Raw genomic sequence first — 20450 nt, forward strand, 5'->3', positions numbered from 1 at the left:
CGCTGGGGCCGCCCTCGGCTCTGCGGGACGGCGCTACCCTCCCCGTGCATCGGTGCGGCGCCGTCTGCCGGGCTGTCAGTCTGTCCCGCGCCGTCGGTCCGTGCAGGCCCGCTCCTCCCTGTGGGCCCTCGGCCCTGCGCACCCTCCTCCGCTCGGGCGCCGGCCCCCCCCCGGGCCTCTCCGGCCACCGATCCCGCCAGGGCCCCTGGCGGGACGCGCCTCCGCGGCAGGGACCTCGCTGTGTCCCCTTCCCGGGCCGGCTGAGAACCGCATTGGCATTTGTAGATGGAAGGAATGACGAAAGGCCCGAGGGCTGGTGGCCGCAAATTCATCAACGTATGCAAGCTTGCATTCTTTCATTCATTCACTTACTGCGTACTTGCTCCGCGCCAGACTCTGAGCATACAATAGTGAACAAACTATCACGGGACTTGCTCTTCTGAAACTAACAGTCTAAGGGGAAACAGGAAAAATTTCAGGTTCTAATAGACAAAATATTTCATTTTTTTTTAAAGTAGATTTCTTTATCTCTTCTAGATGGAAGAGTGGGTTGATGGATATTTCTTCATGGACATTTGGGTTGTTTCTAGTTTTTGCCTGCTGCGAATAAAGCTCCTATAAACATTCCTGGGTAAGTCTTTGTGTGGCAATATGTTTTCGTTTCTCTTGGGTAAATAGCTAGGAGTGGAGTTGCTCCATCATTTTAACTTTTTAAGAAACTAGCCAAACTTGTTTGATCTCTAATTGCACACATTTATATAGAGGCAGGGTGAAGAAAGTGACAAATTAAAGGCTATTTTTAAATGGTCATTAAAAAGCACTTTTTAAACAATAGATCTTCCTTGGAGTCTAATTGCTTCACAATACTGTTAGTTTCTGTTGCACAACAAAGTGAATCAGCCACATGCGTACACATGTCCCCACATCCCCTCCCTCTTGAGCCTCCCTCCCATCTTCCCTATCCCACCCCTCTAGGTCATGGCAAAGCACTGAGCCGATCTCCCTGTGCTCTGCTGCTTCCCACCAGCCAACTATTTTACATTCGGTAGTGTATATATGTCGATTCTACTCTCACTTCGCCCCAGCTTCACCCTCCCACCCCAAGTCCTCAAGTCCATTCTCTATGTCTACCTCTTTATTCCTGCCCTGCAACTAGGTTCATCAGTGCCATTTTTTTTTAAGATTCCATAGATATGCATTAGCATATGGTATTTGTTTTTCTCTTTCTGACTTACTTCACTCTGTATGACAGACGCTAGGTCCATCCACCTCACTACAAATAACTCAATTTCGTTCCTTTTTTGGCTGAGTAATATTCCATTGTATATATGTGCCACATCTTCTTTATCCATTCATCTGTCAGTGGACATTTAGGTTGGTTCCATGCCCTGGCTATTGTAAATAGTGCTGCAATGAACATTGTGGTACATGTGGTCTCTTTTTGAATTACGGTTTTCTCAGGGTATATGCCCAGTAGTGGGATTGCTGGGTCATATAGTAGTTTTATTTTCAGTTTTTTAAGGAACCTCCATACTGTTTTCCATAGTGGTTGTATCAATTTACATTCCCACCAACAGTGCAGGAAGGTTTCCTTTTTACCACACCCTTTGCAGCATTTATTGTTTCTAGATTTTTTGATAATGACCATTCTGACCGGTGTGAGGTGATACCTCATTGTAGTTTTGATTTACATTTCTCTAATAATTAGTGATGCTGAGCATCTTTTCATGTGCCTCTTGGCCACCTGTATGTCTTCTTTGGTGAAATGTCTATTTAGGTCTTCTGCCCATTTTTTAACTGGATTATTTGTTTTTTTGATATTGAGTCACATGAGCTGCTTGTATATTTTGGAGATTAATCCTTTGTCTGTTGTTTCATTTGCAAATATTTTCTCCCATTCTGAGGGTCGTCTTTTTGTCTTGTTTATGGTTTCCTTTGCCGTGCAAAAGCTTTGAAGTTGAATTAAGTCCCCTTTGTTTATTTTTGTTTTTATTTCCGTTACTCTAGGAGGTGGGTCAAAAAAGATCTTGCTGTGGTTTATGTCAAAGAGGGTTTTTCCTATGTTTTCCTCTAAGAGTTTTATAGTATCTGGTCTTACATTTAAGTCTTTAATCCATTTGCAGTTTATTTTTGTGTATGGTGTTAGGTAGTGTTCTAATTTCATTCTTTTACATGTAGCTGTCCAGTTTTCCCAGAACCACTTATTGAAGAGGCTGTCTTTTGTCCATGGTATGTTCTTGCCTCCTTTGTCGTAAATTAGGTGGCCATATGTGTGTGGGTTTATCTCTGGGCACTCTATCCTGTATCATTGGTCTATATTTCTGTTTTTGTGCCAGTATCATACTGTCTTGATTACTGTAGCTTTGTGGTATAGTTTGAAGTCAGGGAGACTGATTCCTCCAACTCTGAAAAAGCACTTTTTAAATAAGTGAAATATTTTAAGATAGGGGGTAAAAGGAACTGCCAAACTGTTTTCCAAAATGGTTGTTGTGTTTTACATTTCCAAAATCTATGTATGATAATTCCATTTGTTCTGCAGCATGGCCAACGTTTGATATTGTCTATCTTTTTAGTGTTAGCCATGCTAATAAGTGTAAAATAGTACATCATCATAGTTTTATTTGCATTTCTCTGATGACTAATGATGTTGACCATGTTTCATGTGCTTATTGACCATTTTTATATCTCAAGTGTTCAATTCTTTCACTAATTTTTTAAAAAACCATGTTATTTGTCTTATTATTGATTTGTAAGAGTTCTTTATATATTTTGGATACAAATCCTTCATCAGATATATGTATTGCAAATATTTTCACCCAGAATGTGCCTTGTTTTTTTAAAATAATGGTGCCTTTTGGGAATTCCCTGTTGGTCCAGTAGGACTTGGCTCTTTCACTGCTGGGGCCCAGCCACTGAGCATGGCCAAAATAAATAAATAAATAAAATAACGGTGCCTTTTGAAAAGCAGAGGTTTTTTATTTTGATTATTTTGTGGCCTGTAGACTATTACTCAGCAATAAAAATGAATAAAGGGTAAAATGGTACAGCCACCTCGGAAACAGTTTCAAAATGTTAAGCGTAGAGTTACCGTGTGGCCCAGCAATTCCACTCCTAAGTATATGCCAAAAAGAACTGAAAATGTATGCCCTCACAAAAACTTGTACATGAATGTCCACAGTAGTATTATTCAAATAGCAAAAAAGTAGACACAAACTAAAATGTCCATCAAGTGATGAATAGATAAACAAAATGTGGTGTATCCCTACCATGGAATATTATTCAGCCATTAAAAGGAATGATGTACTGATACATGCTACAACAGGGATGGACCTTGAAACATTATGCTAAGCGAAAGAAGCCAGACACAAAGGACCACATATTACATGATTCCATTGCTATGAAATGTCCAGAATAAGTAAATTCAAAGAGACCATAGCTGGGACAGTAGCTGGGGAGAAGGACAGGGGAGTGACTGCTAATGGGTACAGGGTTTCTCTTGAGGGTGATGAGAAGGTTATAACATTAGTTGTGATGGTTGCACACCTCTGTGAATATAGTAAAAAACCACTGAATTGTAGACTTTAAAGGGTGAATTTTATGGTGCATGAATTATTTCTCAATAAAGTTGTTATTACAAAAAATACAAACTGTTAATACATACAACACGGGTGAATTTCAAAACCATTATGCTGAAAGAAGCGTACACAAAAGAGTAGTACTATATGATTCCATTAATATAAAGTTCTGGAACAGAAAAACCAATCTATAGTGATGGAAATCAGATCAGTAGTTGCCTGTGGCAGGGAGTGGGGAAAAAGAGGGAGAGTAAAGGCCACACAGGGAACTTGGTGATGGAGATGTCCTATATCTTGATTCGGGTGGTGATTACATGGGTGTATGCACTTGTCAAAACTCATAGAACTGTACACTAAGATGTGTGCATTAACTTGTATGTAAATTTTTACTTCCATAAAGTTAATTTAAAAAACAGATTTTCCAATATAAAATAAAAATTAAATTTAAAAAGAAATAAAATAACAGATTTCAGTCAGGCAGCATAGTCAGCAGTGCTTTCCAACCTTTCCCACATCATGATACCCTTAGGGAATGATAATATAGCTCTTGGAGGGCATTTAGAGTCCTTGGTTAGCATACTGTGGACCTGAGGCTCCCAGCCCGGGCTCTGGCTGCCTTAAACCTGGCTGAGGGCAATACCTGTCAGGAACATGCTTGGGAAGCTCAGTGTGGCAGTTAACAGAGTGGACTCTGGGGTCAGACTGAAGAGGGTGAGGGAAAGTACTGCTCTTCTGATAACTGCCTGCGTGACCTTGGGCAAGCTACCTAATCTCCCAGTGCCTCTGATTCCTCATCTCTGAGATCAGCATAATAATAACACTTACTTTAAAAGATCACTGATGTTAAAAAGAAAAAGGGACTTCCCTGGTGGTCCAGTGGTTCAGACTCCCAATGCAGGGGGCATGGATTCAGTCCCTGGTCCGGGAACTAATACCCCACATGCTGCACGGCGTGGCCACACACACACACACACACACACACACACACACACACAAATCACTGACAGGATCAAGTGAGATACATGTAAAATCCCTAGAATCTACCTGGCACAGCATAATTAATCAATTACAACTATTTTCATAAAAGGGGTCGAGAGCTACTGGACCATTTGAGAACATAACATTTCCCTAACTAGTAAAGTTTCTTGTTCTAAAAAAATAAACTATTCTTTAAATTTTTTACATCTTGGGCATTCTAAATACAAATGAATCTCATTCTAAAATATAAATGAGGGACTTCCCTGGTGGCCCAGTGGCTAAGACTCTGCGCTCCCAATGCAGAGGGCCCGGGTTCAATCCCTGGTCAGAGAACTAGATCCCACAGGCCGCAACTAAAAGATCCCACACGCGGAAACGAAGATCCCACATGGCGCACCTAAGACCCGGCACAGACAAATAAATAAATATTAACAAAAAATAAAATACAAATGAATCCCCAGCAGGGTCCAGCCTGGCACCCTTGTCGTCTGGCATTCCTACGATGAATTTTCACTGCGTCTGTCTGTGCCGGCACTTGTGTGTCTGTCTCTACCATGCCTCCCCTCCTAGTCTCCTCCTGCTTCTCCATGGGGGTCAGAGACGACCCCAAAATTAAGGGGGTACAAAAGGATAGGCGTTTGAGTGGGGGATTCCCCACCCCTTCCCTCCTCCCTCTTCTCCCCCTTCCATCTCCTGGCGCCTGTAATCACCAGGCGGTCTGAGGCTAAGTGGTAGTTTTGCCCACAGTGGAGGGGCTTGGAAACCACACCCCTCCTAGGGCGCTCCTGGCCATTGTCAGCATCCCAGTCTCGTCCATTATCGAGATGGATCTGAAGGGGGCATGGTGTTTCCCATGGTGTGGGTGCCGGAGACAGCGGGGGACTGAAAGAGGAGCAGGTACGGGGGAGATAGAGGAAAAGGTGGGCTGCCAGGCAGACAGACAAACTGCACTGGGGAGAAAGGTAAATGCTCAAATCAGGGAAGGGAAAAGGATAATCTGCCCCCTGGGCGGGAGGTGGATTTATCACTTCGCCAAAGGATTGGCTAAACACTTTGCAGGGCCCAGTGCGAAACGGAGAAGTGGGACCCCCTTATTAAAAAAATTATTAAGAATTTCAAGACAGTGACAGCAGAGCATTACACCAAGCATGGGGGCCCTTCTGAGTGTGGCCCCGTGTCCAGTGCATAGGTCACAGGCCAGGGAAGCCAGCCCTGCTGCCAACGTCCCCTCTCCTCTCCCTGCTGATGCTAGCGACACTCACCCCCTAGGTTCCCTGGTCTCTTTCCTCCTCCTGACACACAACTCCTTTCTTCCCCCTCCAATCTCTCTTTTAGGCCTGGATCCAGCTGCTCCCCCAGATCCAGATCCCAGCCCAGCTGTAGCCTCCATCGTGGCTGAGGGAGGGTCCCTTGGGTCTGGCGCCTACTTCAGCAGGAAAGCCCGTCTCTCCTTCCGCCACCAGCTGCATGACATAGCATCGGCCAACGACTCCACCATTTGAAGGGGACAACCAAGGGCTGAACTTCCAGGAGGCCTTGGCAACCTTCCTTCCCCCACCTTCTCAGTCATCCCAGTGTCCAGCTCCCTCAGATCCCTCATGACCTTCTTATTAAATACACTGAGAATTGCCAAGTGCTGTGTGTATGTGCATGTTTTGGAGAGGAGATGGGACCACGACACCAGGGCTGTTATGGGGCTGACGTGGGAAGTGCAGCATGAGGTGGGAGTGAGGACGCAGGATTGGGGAACAGGAGGCAGCTGATCTCATGCGGCGCCCAGCTGTGCCTAGCAGGAAGTAGGTTTGCTGAAATCAAGCTTCAGAGTTGAGTGTGGTGAGAGCAGTTTGGAGCAGGTGCGGGGTAGGCAGGACAGCAGATGGGGCTAGGGAGCGTATTCGTTCAATGACTATCAAATGTCCACTCCCTGCCAGGCATTGAAAATATATCAGTGAATCAAGCACAAGGAATTCTCTCTTCTCACTGAATCTGCTTTCTGGTAGGGGAGGCAGACAATAAATAAATAAGCATGGTAATAGGAGACAGCAGTAAGTACTGCTACGAAGAAAATTAAACAGGTAATGTGAGAGCAGGGTGGAGGAGGGTGGTGTTTCTTAAAATTCAAGTGGCCAGGAAAGGGCTTTCTGTTGAGGGATGTAGAGTTCTCAGGATTTTGGAGTACAAGGGAAAGAGGAATCAAAGATGCCTTGAGACAGGGAGGACCGGGAGAACAGGTTTTGCAGAAAATCAAAAGTTCCGCATTGGTTCGAGATACACATTTGGGGTGAGAGATCCTTCTTCACTTAATTCAGGACCTCACCAACTCCTTAGGAAGCCTCCTCTGTACCCCCCGAAATCCTCCAGGGTAGGATTATATTCTAGAACCAGGTTTTCAAATGTGGCTTCCACCGTTCCTTTATCCATAGACTAGAGAAATGTAGATTAGGGCAAGACTGTCGGTCACTGTCAATGAGCACTTGGCTGGAGTGGGGACCGTCTTGCAGGGGCCAGAGCCGGCTCTCAGTTTCTCATCCGTGGGGCTGAAAGGTAACTTCCCATCACCTCCCCATGGGAATGGTGGCTTCTGGAGCCAACCCACAGCACTCCCAGTGGCCGCCCTCTCCCACTCAAGGTCAAACTTAAACTCCATGTGCACCAAGGTCCAACTTCCTCCCAAAAGCCAAAGAAGTCACACTGCTGCTTCTGACAAGATGAGGTGACAGAGGTGACTGTGAAGAGAGGGGACTGTGAACCTGGGTCGGACATGTGGAGTCCTTCTGACTTTAGGGCCAGTAGCCTCCCAGGAGGCAGGAGGCAGGAGGCAGGAGGCAGGCTGAGGGGAGATGACTCCAGTCTCTCTCAGAATTCTGAGTTCCCCCTTAGGCTTAAACAGGGAGGGGAGTGGGTCATTTGCTGGGAGCCCCTACACCAACCACACTAGTGTCACAAAGACCTGGATATGGTAACGAAAGTGTGGGGCATGATGGCCTGGAGAAGGGTCCTCTCCAGCTCCCTCAGGGCAGTGGTTTATACAAACAGAAATGGGCCAGAGAAGTTCAGGCTTGAGGTTAAGAAAAGAACCCCAAAGCACACAGGTTCTCACTGACAAACTATTTATTGAATTTTGTCATCAGTATGGGATGTCTCTTGTTGTATCTTAGAATCCTAGGATTCAGGGAGGTGGTAAAGTGGCAATGGTGAATTTGGGAATCTGGTCTCCCAAAAGTACCTGCCGCTCTACCCCTGATTCCGCAATGGCTGCCAGGCGGATCACCCCTCCGCTGGAGCCATCCCGCTCCATGGCCAAAGCGAGAGCTGTGGAGAAAAGAAGAAAGTTGGGATCGGAGTCAGGTGCTGGGATCGTGGCAAGGAAAGAGGAATGCTGACCTGGCTTGAGTATGGGGATTTATGCTCACAGACCCAGAAGCCGCAGTTCTCACCATTGGCAGTGAATTGCAGACATTCTTCCTTGGTCATGCCCTCCCGGTAGGTAGCATCGACATAGCCATAGATATAGGAACTCCCGGAGCCCCCGATGGCAAAGGACTGTCTTACCATCATACCCCCCATGGGTACCGAATACACCTGCCAGACGGAGGGAGGAGAAGAGTGTCACCATTTGTACCCTCCCCACAACACACATATGTTCGCCTGTCCACTGCGGAACTGGTATGTGAAAAGTTAATAGTAAGTGATGTAGAGACTGGAAAGAGAACTAGAAAATGCCTGCGGTGGGGAGAGAATGAAAGGCATGGCTCCAATGTTCTTGGGGTGGTGGTATCTGACCTGCCCCCCTTCTTGGGGGTCCCAGCCCGCAATGATGATTCCTGCCATCAGGTCTTCTCGGTATCGGTAACACATCTCCTTAAAGAGGCTGGCTGCCGTGTGTACCAGCGGAGGCTCATTCAGCTCGATGCTAGAGGGTGAAGGGAGTCATAGGGAAGGCAGTGTCAGGACCTGGAGTCAGACTATTCCGCTCCTCAGGTCCCAACTCCTTTCAGATACTTGCTCCCCCACTGCCCACAAGTACCTGTGGAAACCAAGCTGATAAGTGACTGCGTCAGCTACTGCCTGGGTATCAGCGGCTGAGCCTGAGCGGCAGCAAAAAATACGGTCGTGAATAGGGGTCAGCTTGTCAGTCACTCGATTGGCGATGTACGACCTGCAGGATAGCAGAATAGTGAGGGAAGGACCCCACCTGTCTCCCACTTTCATCTTTTACCATCCACTCCCTCAACAGGAATTCCAGTATTTCCTGTTAGTTCTCATCTAAACTGAAGCAGGCTGGAGAACAGACTTTTGCAAGAAGTTCACCAAAAGGTGAAGAGAACTACGAAGCAGTAGAAGCTGGTACAAATCCTAATCTCCCGGGAGGGGCGAAACCTCCCTTCCCACAGTAGTCTATGGAGGGTAAGGATGGGCTGGCAGGCAAGGAAGGAAGGAAGGGAAAGACGGGAAGAAGATCTTTCACGTATCTGTCCTGAGCTCACCCAGTGGTTGTTCTGGAGTCGGCTCCTAGAACCACGCCCCCTTCAAATTGCACGGCCATGATAGTGGTCTGGAGAAAGAGGAGAAAGGGGTGAGTCTGGGCCTCTCCATATTCTCCAGCATACACAAACCTTAATGATCCGTCTATCCAGTCCCTAGAATATAAGAAAAGTCGTGCGCCACCAACACATCGTCAAATCTCATGGGGTTCTCAATAACCCGCAGAATTCCAGAAATTCAATCTTCAAGTTCCCAAAGGCCCACCGTGACCTTAAGCTTTCGTCCTGCAAGATTCCAGAATGCCACGCTTCAGCCTACCTTCCACCTCCTCCCACACCACTCCTGCGTCCTTAGGATACCCCGCATCACACAGACCACCTCTCTTCCCCGCCCCTCCAGTTCTCCCAACCCACTCCAGCCTTATCTTTCCATCGCTTCAATCCTTGTGCATCTCTCGTGAACCCCGAGTCCTTCCTTACCCCTGTTGAAACTTCTCGGTTTTCCCAGTCGGGGGTAATGGCCTCAGGCCCCCAGGCTGGTGCTGGCCGCGCTCCCCGAGCAGCTACTAAGGTGGCCGCCATCTTCCTCCTCCGGTACGGCCACAAAGCAACTGTCGTAAAGTGCTCCATCACCCTCTTTAGTCGTGCTCTGAGGCCTTCTGGGGGCGAAGCTGCGCCACGGTTGACGGCAGAAAGGAAAAGAAATGTGTAGTGAACCTTCTTTGCGACCGTGAGAGCTTGATGGCAGCGTGGGTGGCAAACAAAGAAACAAGAAACAAACAAACAAAAAACCCAAACAACAAACAGATCCAAACCGTCTGGAAAAACTACGTTCCTATCGGTATACGCGGGACTGATCGGAGTTGCGATTCAAAGAGTCTTCAGGATAGACTTGAGCGTCTCCGATTTAGAATGACCGCACTATGTTTTCATTTCTCTTAGGTATATAGTTAGGCGTATATACTAGGAGTGAAATTGTTAGGTCATTTAGTAAATTTTTGTTTAACATTTTAAGGAACTGACAGCTTTTCCACAGCAGCTGCCTCGTTTTACATTCTCACCAGCCATGAATGAGGATTCTGATTTCTCCACTTCCTAATTCTTGTGGTGCATTTTTAATTTTACCCATCCTAGTGGGTGTGAAGTGATATCTTGTGGGGTTGTTGTTGTTGTTGTTTTTGCTTTTCCCTGTGATGAGTGACATTGAACATATTTTCATGCGCTGATTGACCATTTGTATATCTTCTTTTGAAAAATACCTATTTAAGTCCTTTGCCTGTTTTTAAATTGGGTTATCTTTTTATTGTTGAGTTATGCGGTTTTTTTTTTTTCCCTTCACGAGCAAAGCATCAAACTTTTTCTTTTCTTTTTTTTTCTTTTGCCGCATCGCGCGGCTTGTGGGATCCTAGTTCCCCCACCAGGGACTAAACCCCGGGCCCCTGCAGTGAAAGCCCAGAATCCTAACCACTCGGTCACTAGGGAACTCCCAACATCAAACTTTTTAAAAAATTGAAGTATAGTTGATTTACAATATTGTGTTAGTTTCAGGTGTATAGCAAAGTGATTAAGATATATATATTTCCATTATAGGCTATTACAAGATATATGAGTATAGCTCCCTGTGCTATACAGTAAATCATTGTTGTTTATCTATTTTATGTATGTAGTTTGCATCTGTTAATCCCATAATCCTAATTGTTCTTTTTATATTCTACATACTACACCTTTATCAGACATACAATTTGCAAATATTTTCTCCCATTCCATGGACTGTCTTCTCACTTTCTTTTCTTTTTTTAAAAATGTATTTATTTTCGGCTGCATTGGGTTTTCATTGCTGCATATGGGCTTTTTTTTAGTTGCAGCTTAGTTGCTCCACGACATGTGGGATCTTCCCAGACCTAGGGCTCAAACGTGTGTCCCCTGCATTGGCAGGCAGATTCTTAATCACTGCACCACCAGGGCAGTCCCAGATTTTGTATTTATTCTTGAGTCAGGTTTGGTAGTGTGTGTCTTTTTAGGAATTTGTCCATTTCATTTAGGTTATCTACTTTATTGGCCTACAGGTGTTTACAGTATTTCCTTATAATACTTTTTATTTCTGTAAGATCGTTAGTAATGTTTCCTCTTTTTTTTTTTTTTTTTTTGCAGGATCTCAGTTCCTGACCAGGGATTGAACCCGGGCCACAGAAGTGAAAGCCTGGAATCCTAACCACTAGGCCATCAGGGAACACCCCCTCTTTCTTTCTTCTTTTTTTTTTTAAATTAATTTATTTATTGGCTGTGTTGGGTCTTTGTTGCTGTGCGCGGGCTTTCTCTAGTTGTGGCGAGCAGGGGCTACTCTTCGTTGTGGTGTGCAGGCTTCTCATTGCAGCGGCTTTTGTTTGTTGCGGAGCACAGGCTCTAGACATGCAGGCTGCAGTAGTCGTGACATGCGGGCTCAGTAGTTGTGGCTTGCAGGCTCTGTAGCGCAGGCTCAGTAGTTGTGGCACTCAGGCCTAGTTGATCTGTGGCATGTGGGATCTTCCTGGACCAGGGCTCGAACCTGTGTCCCCTGCATTGGCTGGCGGATTCTTAACCACTGTGCTACCAGAGAAGTCCCTCATTTTTTTTTTTAATACTCTTTTGTATTTTCTTCTATAAACTCTTTTTTTTTTTTTTTTTTTGCTGCATTGGGTCTTCATTGCTGCGTGCGTGCTTTCTCTAGTTGTGGCAAGCGGGGGCTACTCTTCGTTGTGGTGTGCGGGCTTCTCATTGCGATGGCTTCTCTTGTTGTGGAGCACAGGCTTTAGGCACACAGGCTTCAGTAGCGGCAGCACACAGGCTCAGTAGTTGTGGCTCACAGGCTCTAGAGTGCACAGGCTCAGTGGTTGTGGTGCATGGGCTTAGTTGCTCCACAGCATCCCCTCTTTCATTTTTGATTTTAGTAATTTGAGTCTTCTCTCTCTTTTTCTTGGTCAGTCTAGCTAAAGGTTCGTCAATCTTAGTGGTCTTTTCAAAGAGCCAACTTTTGTTTTAGTTGATTCTATTGTTTTTCTGTTTTCTATTTCATTTATTTACAACCTAATCTTTATTATTTCCTTCCTTCTGCTTTCTTTAGATTTAGTTTGCTCTCCTTTTTCTTTTCTTTTCTTTTATCTTTTCAGCTGTGACACGTGGCTTGCAGGATCTTAGTTCCCCAAGCAAGGACTGAACCCAGGCCCCATGCAGTGGAAGCGGGAAGTCCTAACCACTGGACTGCCAGGGAATTCCCTGCTTTTCTTTTTCTAGTTTATTAAGGTAGAAGGTTAAGCTGTTGATTTGAGATCTTTCTTCATTTTTAATATAGGCATTCATAGCTACACATTTCCTTCTGAGCACTGCTTATGCTGTATCCCAAGTTTTGGTATGTTTTGTTTTCATTTTCACTAACCTCAAAATATTTTCCCTGTGATTTCTTCTTTGACCCGGTGGTTGGTTAGGAAAATTCACATACTTGTGAATTTTCTAAATTCCCTTTTGCTATTGATTTCTAATTTCACTCCAGTTTAGTTGGAGAATATTTTGTGACTTCAACCTTTTTAAATTAATTGAGACTTTTTTGTGGCCTACCCTATGGTCCATCCTGGAGAATGTTGCATGTGTGCTTGAGAAGAATGTGTATTTTGCTGTTACTGTGTGGAGTAGTCCTCCTATGAACCTGCCATACTATTTCTACATACTGCAGCTGGAGCTGGTGTTTTTTTTTTTTTTAAAGTATTTATTTATTTGCCACATAGGGTCTTAGTTGTGTCACGCAGGATCTTTCGTTGTGGTGCGTGGTCTTCTCTCTATTTGTGGTGTGCAGGCTCCAGAATGCACGGATTCCAGAGCACAGGGGCTCATTAGTTGTGGCGGGTGGGCTCTGTAGTTGCAGCACGTGGGTTTAGTTGCCCCGCAGCATGTGGGATCTTAGTTCGCTGACCAAGGATTGAACCAGCGTCCCCTGCATTGCAAGATGGATTCTTAACCACTGGACCACCAGAGAATCCCTGGAGCTGGTGTTTTGAATTGAAAATATGATCCAGACAATCCCCCACTTAAAATTAACTCTCAAGATAAAGTCCTGTCTCTATAACATAGTTTATAAGGCCCTTCACGTACTCACTCCTGCCCACCTGTCTGGAATCACATCTCTTATTTACTTCTAAATTTTTTATTGTAATAAAATATAAATAACATAAAATTTAGCATTTTAACCATTTTTGGTGTACAATTCAGTAGCATGAAGTACATTTACTTTGTTGTGCAATCCCCTCTTTTCTTTTTGACACTCTTGTCTCCAGCCATCTGAACTATTTTTAGTGCTCATACATTCATTCAACAAAAGCTGTTGAATGTCTACTGGGTGCCAGGCACAGTTTGAGGCACTGGAAGTACATCAGGGAACAAAGTAGACAGAAATTCCTAGCCCCATGGAACTTACATGTATTAAGGGAGACAAAAAAGTAAGGGCAATATACAGCATGTTAAATAGTGAATCATATTAAGAAGGAAAAGCAAAGAAGGGAGATAGGAAGATGTGTGTGTGTGTGTGTGTGTGTGTGTGTGTGTGTGTGTGTGTGTGTGTGTTGAAATTTTAGAAAGAATAATCAGGGAAGATCTCACTGGAGAGACATTTAAATAAAGACCAGAAGGAAGGAGGGAAGTCATTTGTATATTTTGGGGAAAAGCATTCTGGACAGAGGGAAGATCAAGTGCAAAGTCATGAGGCAGGATCATGCCTGACATAGTCAATGAATATTGACGAGGTCAGTTTGGCTAGTGCAATCAGATCACATAGGGCCTTTGAGAAGCTTTTCATCATTCTCAACTGAAAATATGATCCAGAAAATTTCCTGCAATAGGAAGCCATTGGAAAGTTTTGAGCAGGGAAGTGACATGATATGCTTTATATTTTAAAGATCACTTTGGCTGCTCTATTGAAAATACACTGTAGGGATGCAAAGTATGGAAGAGAGAAACAATTAGGAGGCTATTGCAATAATGCAGGTGATAGATGAAGTTGACTTGACAAGGTTGGTAGCAGTGGAGATAGTGAGAAATAGATTCTGACTGCTTGGAGGTGGGTACGATGAAAGAGAAACCAAAGAGTCAGGATGACTGCAAGGATTTTGGCCTAAGGACCTGGAAGAATGGAATTGTCATTTGCTGAGCTAGCGAGGACTGTGGAGTATTTTGGGAGGAGAGAATATTGGAAGCTCAGTTTTGGACTTGTTAAGTTTGCTATCTCTAGTTGAAATGCAAGTGGAGATGTGGAATAAGGAAGTGATATATAGTATTCTGGAGTCCAGGGGAAAGTGGGTTGGAGTTATAATTTGGGAATTATCAGTGTGTAACTTTACTATTGTGGGAGTGGAGTCGTTTAATAAACATACATTACTGAGCTGAGCACCTGCTTGGTGTGAGGCAAGACGCACAGGTTTTAGCCTTGGGTAGTTGACAGGAAAGGGTGTCATTTATTGAGATAGGAAACACAAGAGGAGGTGCAGTTCTGGGAGGAGGTGACTGGATTCATGTTGGATGTGTTGCATTTGTGGTGTCTGTGGAGGTGTCCAGGAAAGAGTTCACTTTATGGGGGCTGCAGCTCAGGGGACAGGTCTGGTCTGGAGACTTGGCATGTAGTTGGCAACTGAAGTTGTAGGAGTGGTTGACATAGGCCAGGAGTAGCGTGAGTCTCTTGGCGGCTGGAAACAGGGATGACACATCTTCCCACATCTATTTTTTCCTGTTTCCCTTAAGCGCCTGCTGTCATCACACAAAACGCCCTAAATCGACGGCTACCAAAGAATACTTTTTTAAAAATAAATTTATTTATTTATTTTAGGCTGCGTTGGGTCTTCGTTGCTGTGCACGGGCTTTTCTCTACTTGCGGCAAGCAGGGGCTACTCTTCCTTGCCGTGCAGGCTTCTCACTGCGGTGGCTTCTCTTGTTGCCGAGCAAGGGCTCTAGGCCTGTGGGCTCAGTAGTTGTGGTTCCCTGCTCTAGAGCACAGGCTCAGTAGTTGTGGCTCACGGGCTTAGTTGCTCCGCTGCATGTGGGATCTTCCGGACCAGGGCTCAAACCCGGGTCCCCTGCATTGGCAGGCGGATTCTCAACCACTGCCACCAAGGAAGTCCCAAAGAATAATTTTTATTCCCCACAGCTCCTCCCTTCTCCCGGAGATTGCGGATAGAGGCAGGGTCTAAAAAACCCACCCCTGTCGAGGTGAGCCTCCAGGGGTGGTGACGTCACCAAGGAAGCGGGGGTATATGGCGACCACGCCCCCGCCACCGGGAGGCGGGGCCAAGGGCTCAACCTGGAGCTGCGCCGACCCCTCCCCAGGGCGCTTCCTTCCTCCGGCCAGTAGGCGTCAGGCCAGCTCGAGCAGGCCGCCGTCGGCCAACAAGCCCTGAGTACGGTTGTAGACGTCCTCTAGGGTGCCCGCAGCCCGGACCAGCGCGTTCCGCGCCTCCGCCTCTTTGGAACCCGGACACGCCAGCTCGAGCAAGCGGCCGCGACCCGGGAAGGCGAGGAATGCGAGGTGAGCGGCCTGACGGACGAACCAGGGGTGGTGCGGAGCCAGGGCCGTGCCGTAGGCGTCGCTGCACTGAGCGCCAGCGTCCGGGCCTCCGAGCATCCCGGTAGCCACCCGGTGGAGGCAGAGCTGGGACCAGCGTAGCGCACGGTGCAGCAAGAGCATCGTCATTGAGCCCGGGCACCCGGCCGAGAGTCGTGGGGCGATCCCGGGCCGCTCCCACGCCACCATGGTCGCCAGCGACGTGTAGTGCGCGGCCTCTGGGCCGTGCACCAGAGCCTCGAGGGCTGTCACTTTGGCGGAGGCCTCGCTTGTGGCGAAGGCGAAGATGGAGCCGAGGGGAGTTAGGAACCTGTGTGTGATGGTGGGAAGGGTAGGAAGGTTTGAGAGAGGGCGATGGAGCCACAAAGAGGCGGGGACTGGATGGGGCTGGGGGAGAGACCACTCACCGGACTAGCTCCCTCCATCCTGCCAGGTACTGCGACAACTCCACATCCCTTTCCGGGTTCAGACTGGCGCGGAACGGCCTCATCATGCGGCCCAGCATCCCCTGAGGGCCCAGACACTGAGGCTCTTCCCGTTCCGGGGCCTCCAAGGGTCCCGACTGTTGCCGGTCCTGGGGGTGAGATAGGAGGGGAAAGGAGTGGGAGCAGAAGCCCTAGCTTGCTGGGTTCGCCAAGCAGCCCAGTTGGGCTCTGAAGAAATTATTCCTAAAATCTAGATGGTGTCCCTCTTGCTGTATTCTCAGCTTCTGACGGGAGAAGGGAGAGGAGGAGGAGGGCCTGCCCTTCATCGGATCCTCAGCCTGGTGCACTTCCCCCTGCTCAGGGTCCTACCTGGAGCTCCCAGTCCCAGCCCTTCCGGGAGCATACCTGGAAAGGAGGCGGTTCCCTGGCAATGCAGGACTGGGCCCCAGATCTGCAGCCTGAGAGGGCACCTGAGGGAAGTGAAACAGAACAACGAGGGCTTGAGGAGAGACCTTAGGTCTCAAGGGCCTGGATTCCCCGGTTCCTCCCAGAGCAGGTGAGGGAAGGGGTACTCACGGAGGCTCCGAGCCCAGAGATAAACAAGCAGTAGTGTGAAGACAGCAAGAGGAATCGCACTGCGCAACCAGCGCCGAGGGACCGGCTGAGGCAGTGCGACCCGCATGGCTGCTGCAGGGACCACCGCCCCCTCACCAGCCCCTCGCCAGGCCTTGTCCCTTCGCCTCCAGGAGGGGAGAGAAGCAGCAGTGCCTGAGGCGCAAAGGATTAATAATTAACCTACTAAGTCCCCCTCTCCTGTGCCCTTTGCCCCAGAGGGCAGCATCTGAGGAGAGAGGGACTCAATGAAGAGGATTTGGGGGATTTGGTAGCAGTGACACGTCGCTACATTTCCCTTCCCTGTAAGGCCAGGTTGTAGTAAGAGGAAGGCTGGGTATTGTGAGGAGAGGCTGAGGTCAGAACCAGTTCCCCCACTGAGCAATGGTGGACCCTAAGTTGACTCTGGGCCTGAGTTCCCTCCACTGTACATTGAGGATAATATGTTCTTTTGCAGGCTTCATGTGAGGATTAACTGATATCGTATGTGCAAACACTGTAAGTGGAAAAGCTTGCTACAGTTGCTCCATAAATCTTACCTTTTAAGTTCAAGCATGGGGCACCTGGGATTCAGAGAACACCCTCTTCTAAATTCTCTGTCCTGTCCCCAGGGGACCTTATCTTATTATTATTTTTTTATTTTATAAATTTATTTATTTTTTGGCTGCGTTGGGTCTTCGTTGCTGCGCGCGGGCTTTCTCTCGTTGCGGTGAGAGACCTTATCTTAATCTGGGTGCCTGAGGTCTCATTATATAGTTTAGGCTGTCACCTTCTACATTTTTGTAGTTTACTTTTTTTTTTTTTTGTGTGTGTGGTACGTGGGCCTCTCACTGTTGTGGTCTCTCCCGTTGCAGAGCACAGGCTCCGGACGCGCAGGCCCAGCGGCCATGGCTCACAGGCCCAGCCGCGCCGCAGCATGTGGGATCCTCCCAGACCGGGGCACGAACCCGCGTCCCCTGCATCGGCAGGCGGACCCCCAACCACTGCGCCACCAGGGAAGCCCTGTAGTTTACTTTTTTTAATCTCCAAATTGATTCCTCAATCATTCATCAAACCAACCTTTATTAACTACCTCCACATGCCAGGCCCTGTACTAGGCCCCATGAAGACAAATGTTCCTTCACAGAGCTCAGGGTCCATTGGAGAATTTATCATCTGTCTCCCCCACTGGAATGTGAGCTCTGATGAAGATAGGGGCCTTTTCTTGGTGGCTGCTCTATTTAGCATTTAGAATATTGCCTGGGCCCAAACACATTATTTCTAAATAAGTAATACTGAATAGACAAAGGAATGTGTATGAAGGGCAGGCAAATCAGGGGTGGTACTCCCCACAACAATTTTTTGTTTTTAATTAGGAGTCCCCCTGGTGGTCACAGGGGGAAAAACATTGAGGGAAAGGCTACTGGAAGCGATGAAAGAAATTAGCGTCGTCTCCTGTTCTCAGTTCCCTGTCCATAAACTTTTTAAAACTGTTCCTGTCTCTGTGTACATTTTCTTTTGAGGGGAAGGGATGTCCCAGATTCTCAAGTAGTCGGGGCCCCAATCACTCACAAGATGCTTCCCAGCTCCCACAGTTCATGGATTCTTGCCCTGTCTCACTCCGATGCTCCCTCACATCCTGGAGGTCCCTGGGGTCCCTGTCCAGTGGGATTCTGGAACCATCACTTCCATCCCTAGCCGTGGGTTCCCCATTTCCTAGTGCTGGAATGTCTCCTGGCTTGCTGACTGTGCCCTTAGGCAAGTCGCTTGCAATTTCGAAGCCCTAGTTCCCTCACTGGCAGAATAGGAATGGTAATTCTCACCTCCTAAAACTGTTGTGTGGATTAAATAAAACATGCCAGCAAAACGCTAACCACGATTCGTGGCCTATAGTCTATAAACGTTCGGTAGGTTGGTGGTTATTTAAACCTTCCTCCTCTGGCGCTGGGAGCGTCAGTCTCCCAGAGCTGAGAAACAAGTTTGTAGGCTTCCGGAACGGATTAGTTTTGAGTGTCACTTAATCCAGGTGGCCCTTCCGCAGTCGGAGCCCTCTTAGGGCAAAGGTGGTATACACCTGCACAAAGGGCCTGGGCTCACAGAGGCTGCGGGATGGAGCGGGGCGCGGGAGCCAAGCTGCTTCTGCTGCTGTGGGCGACGAGCTTCGGGCGTGCAAGAGCAGATGCGTCGAGCGGCTACACATTGGTCATCGAGGTGACCAACGGGGGGCCCTGGGGCGACTGGGCCTGGCCAGAGATGTGTCCTGACGGATTCTTCGCCAGCGGGTTCTCGCTCAAGGTAGGGGCTCAGGCCTAGGTCTCGGTGGGGACCCCAAGCAGAGGATGGCAGTCTTCTGACTCGTCCTCCGCCGCCCAGGTGGAGCCCCCCCAAGGCATTCCTGGCGACGACACGGCTCTGAACGGAATCCGGCTGCACTGCGCGCGCGGGAATGCGGAGCTCAACACGCACGTGGTGGAGTCCCAGTCTGGAAGGTGGGGGGCAGGGGCCGAGGATCCCCTAGGGTCGGGATATGCCCCTTACTCTCCATTACACGCATCCCCTACCGATAGGCAGGTTCCTCCAGCGCTGTGGGGAGGTTTAGACCTGGCAAGCGGGTGGGAGACTCCCAGCTCCGCACCTCGGTGGAGGTCAGGTGACTGGAGCACCTGACTGGGAAGCCCCGAGGCCTGGGTCCGGCTGGAGGTGGGTGGGGGAGACCGCGCGTCTCCGCTTTCCTCGCAGGTGGGGCGCGTGGAGTGAGCCGCTGTGGTGTCCCGGCGGCGGCTTCCTGGTGGCTTTCTCGCTTCGCGTGGAGGCACCCGTGACCCCCGGGGACAACACGGCTGCGAACAACGTGCGCTTCCGCTGCTCCGACAGCACGGAGCTGCAGGGGCCCGGTCTGTCCTGGGGAGACTTTGGAAACTGGAGTGAGCCTTGCCCCAAAGGAGTGTGCGGCTTGCAGACCAAGATCGAGCGGCCTAGAGGCCTCCGCGATGACACCGCTGTTAACGACGGGCGCTTAACGACGGGCGCTTTTTCTGCTGCCGCAGTTGACACCATCGCCGCCCTCTCCCAGCCCAAGCCTAGTCCCACCTCCGCTATTAAAGCTTCTCTGTCTTGGCTTTGGTCTCTCTTGTTTTAGGGGTGGGAAACTGCGTAGCCCCATCTTCCTCCTAACCTAGCATTGGGCCAGGCCCAATTAGGATTTGGTTTCAGGAGTCCATGGCAAGCTACTGAAAGTTACCGACCCATAGTTCAGAAAAGACACATTTAAACACAATTTTGCGTACAAGTTAAGGAAGTCCCTGCCTTTCTGTGAGCCTCTGCAGACACATCGTCCCCATTAAGAGACCAGGTTTTTTCCTTTCTGAACCACCAGTGACCCCAGATCAAGAAATTTCTACCAAATTAGGAGGTGACAATGCTATATCATCTTAAGGTTTCATTTTCTAGAACTTACGAGGCTAAGATGTCTTTTCCATAGTTTTCCTTCCCCGCTGTGCCAAAACTCAAACAGTGGCTTTTCTGTATACTGAGTCCCATTGAGGGTCTTCGTCCTTGCTGCCCTCTCTGCCTGGAATCCCCCAACTGTCCAGATGGTTAGCCCATCCACCAGATTTCAGCTCCAATTTCTCTTTCTTGGACTTTATCTTATTAAAAAAGTCCATCCATCAGTCAATTTCTATCCCACTACCTCCGTGTTTTTAAAAAGTGCTTATCACCAATTAATCTATTGCCTCTTTTAAAAATTGCCCATCTTCTACCCCTGGAATGTTAAATTCTTTAAGAGCACATAACTTGCCTGTCTTGTTTACACAGTATT

The 20450-nt window shown here is 47.9% G+C and overlaps 3 protein-coding genes and 2 long non-coding RNA genes across 5 annotated transcripts; 3 read left to right on the plus strand and 2 right to left on the minus strand.

Annotated features, from left to right (window-relative positions):
- The first annotated feature begins 12 nt into the window (after positions 1-12).
- Positions 13-6133, plus strand: LOC112394524 (uncharacterized). Its single transcript, XR_003002157.1, has 3 exons — positions 13-336; positions 538-631; positions 5889-6133. It is a non-coding gene; the product is annotated as an uncharacterized LOC112394524 (long non-coding RNA).
- A 1513-nt stretch (positions 6134-7646) lies between these two features.
- PSMB6 (proteasome 20S subunit beta 6) lies at positions 7647-9703 on the minus strand. The gene is made up of 6 exons (XM_024735788.1): positions 9518-9703; positions 9041-9108; positions 8581-8712; positions 8337-8466; positions 7991-8135; positions 7647-7865 (listed from the first exon to the last, which is right to left on the minus strand). The coding sequence occupies exons 1-6, from the start codon at positions 9665-9667 to the stop codon at positions 7723-7725; spliced, it is 768 nt and encodes a 255-aa protein (XP_024591556.1). The 5' UTR covers positions 9668-9703; the 3' UTR covers positions 7647-7722.
- Positions 9704-15117: 5414 nt separating this feature from the next.
- GLTPD2 (glycolipid transfer protein domain containing 2) lies at positions 15118-17359 on the minus strand. The gene is made up of 4 exons (XM_024735775.1): positions 16616-17359; positions 16445-16509; positions 16022-16188; positions 15118-15924 (listed from the first exon to the last, which is right to left on the minus strand). The coding sequence occupies exons 1-4, from the start codon at positions 16719-16721 to the stop codon at positions 15408-15410; spliced, it is 855 nt and encodes a 284-aa protein (XP_024591543.1). The 5' UTR covers positions 16722-17359; the 3' UTR covers positions 15118-15407.
- On the plus strand, positions 15441-17560 carry LOC112393555 (uncharacterized). Its single transcript, XR_003001952.1, has 3 exons — positions 15441-15578; positions 17109-17149; positions 17506-17560. It is a non-coding gene; the product is annotated as an uncharacterized LOC112393555 (long non-coding RNA).
- Positions 17556-20447, plus strand: VMO1 (vitelline membrane outer layer 1 homolog). Its single transcript, XM_024735800.1, is given in 4 exon segments — positions 17556-18925; positions 19004-19119; positions 19370-19634; positions 19637-20447. Coding segments are annotated over 4 exon segments (612 nt in total). The 5' UTR covers positions 17556-18739; the 3' UTR covers positions 19682-20447.
- The last annotated feature ends 3 nt before the right edge of the window (positions 20448-20450 follow it).

This window comes from Neophocaena asiaeorientalis, unplaced genomic scaffold, assembly GCF_003031525.2.
Source record: "Neophocaena asiaeorientalis asiaeorientalis breed wild unplaced genomic scaffold, Neophocaena_asiaeorientalis_V1.1 scaffold129, whole genome shotgun sequence".
NCBI classification, from domain to species: domain Eukaryota; kingdom Metazoa; phylum Chordata; class Mammalia; order Artiodactyla; family Phocoenidae; genus Neophocaena; species Neophocaena asiaeorientalis.

Bases quoted from the DNA above. Each gene is read 5' to 3' on its own strand.
- PSMB6 (XM_024735788.1), bottom strand. From the start codon at position 9,667: ATGGAGCACTTTACGACAGTTGCTTTGTGGCCGTACCGGAGGAGGAAG. The intron at 8,713-9,040 runs GTGAGCTCAGGA...GCTATCCTGCAG, and splicing joins GACTCCAGAACAACCACTGG to GTCGTACATCGCCAATCGAG. The intron at 7,866-7,990 runs GTGAGAACTGCG...TTTTCTCCACAG, and splicing joins TCTGCAATTCACTGCCAATG to CTCTCGCTTTGGCCATGGAG.
- GLTPD2 (XM_024735775.1), bottom strand. From the start codon at position 16,721: ATGCGGGTCGCACTGCCTCAGCCGGTCCCTCGGCGCTGGTTGCGCAGT. The intron at 16,510-16,615 runs GTGAGTACCCCT...CACTTCCCTCAG, and splicing joins TCTCTGGGCTCGGAGCCTCC to GTGCCCTCTCAGGCTGCAGA. The intron at 15,925-16,021 runs GTGAGTGGTCTC...CATCACACACAG, and splicing joins GGATGGAGGGAGCTAGTCCG to GTTCCTAACTCCCCTCGGCT.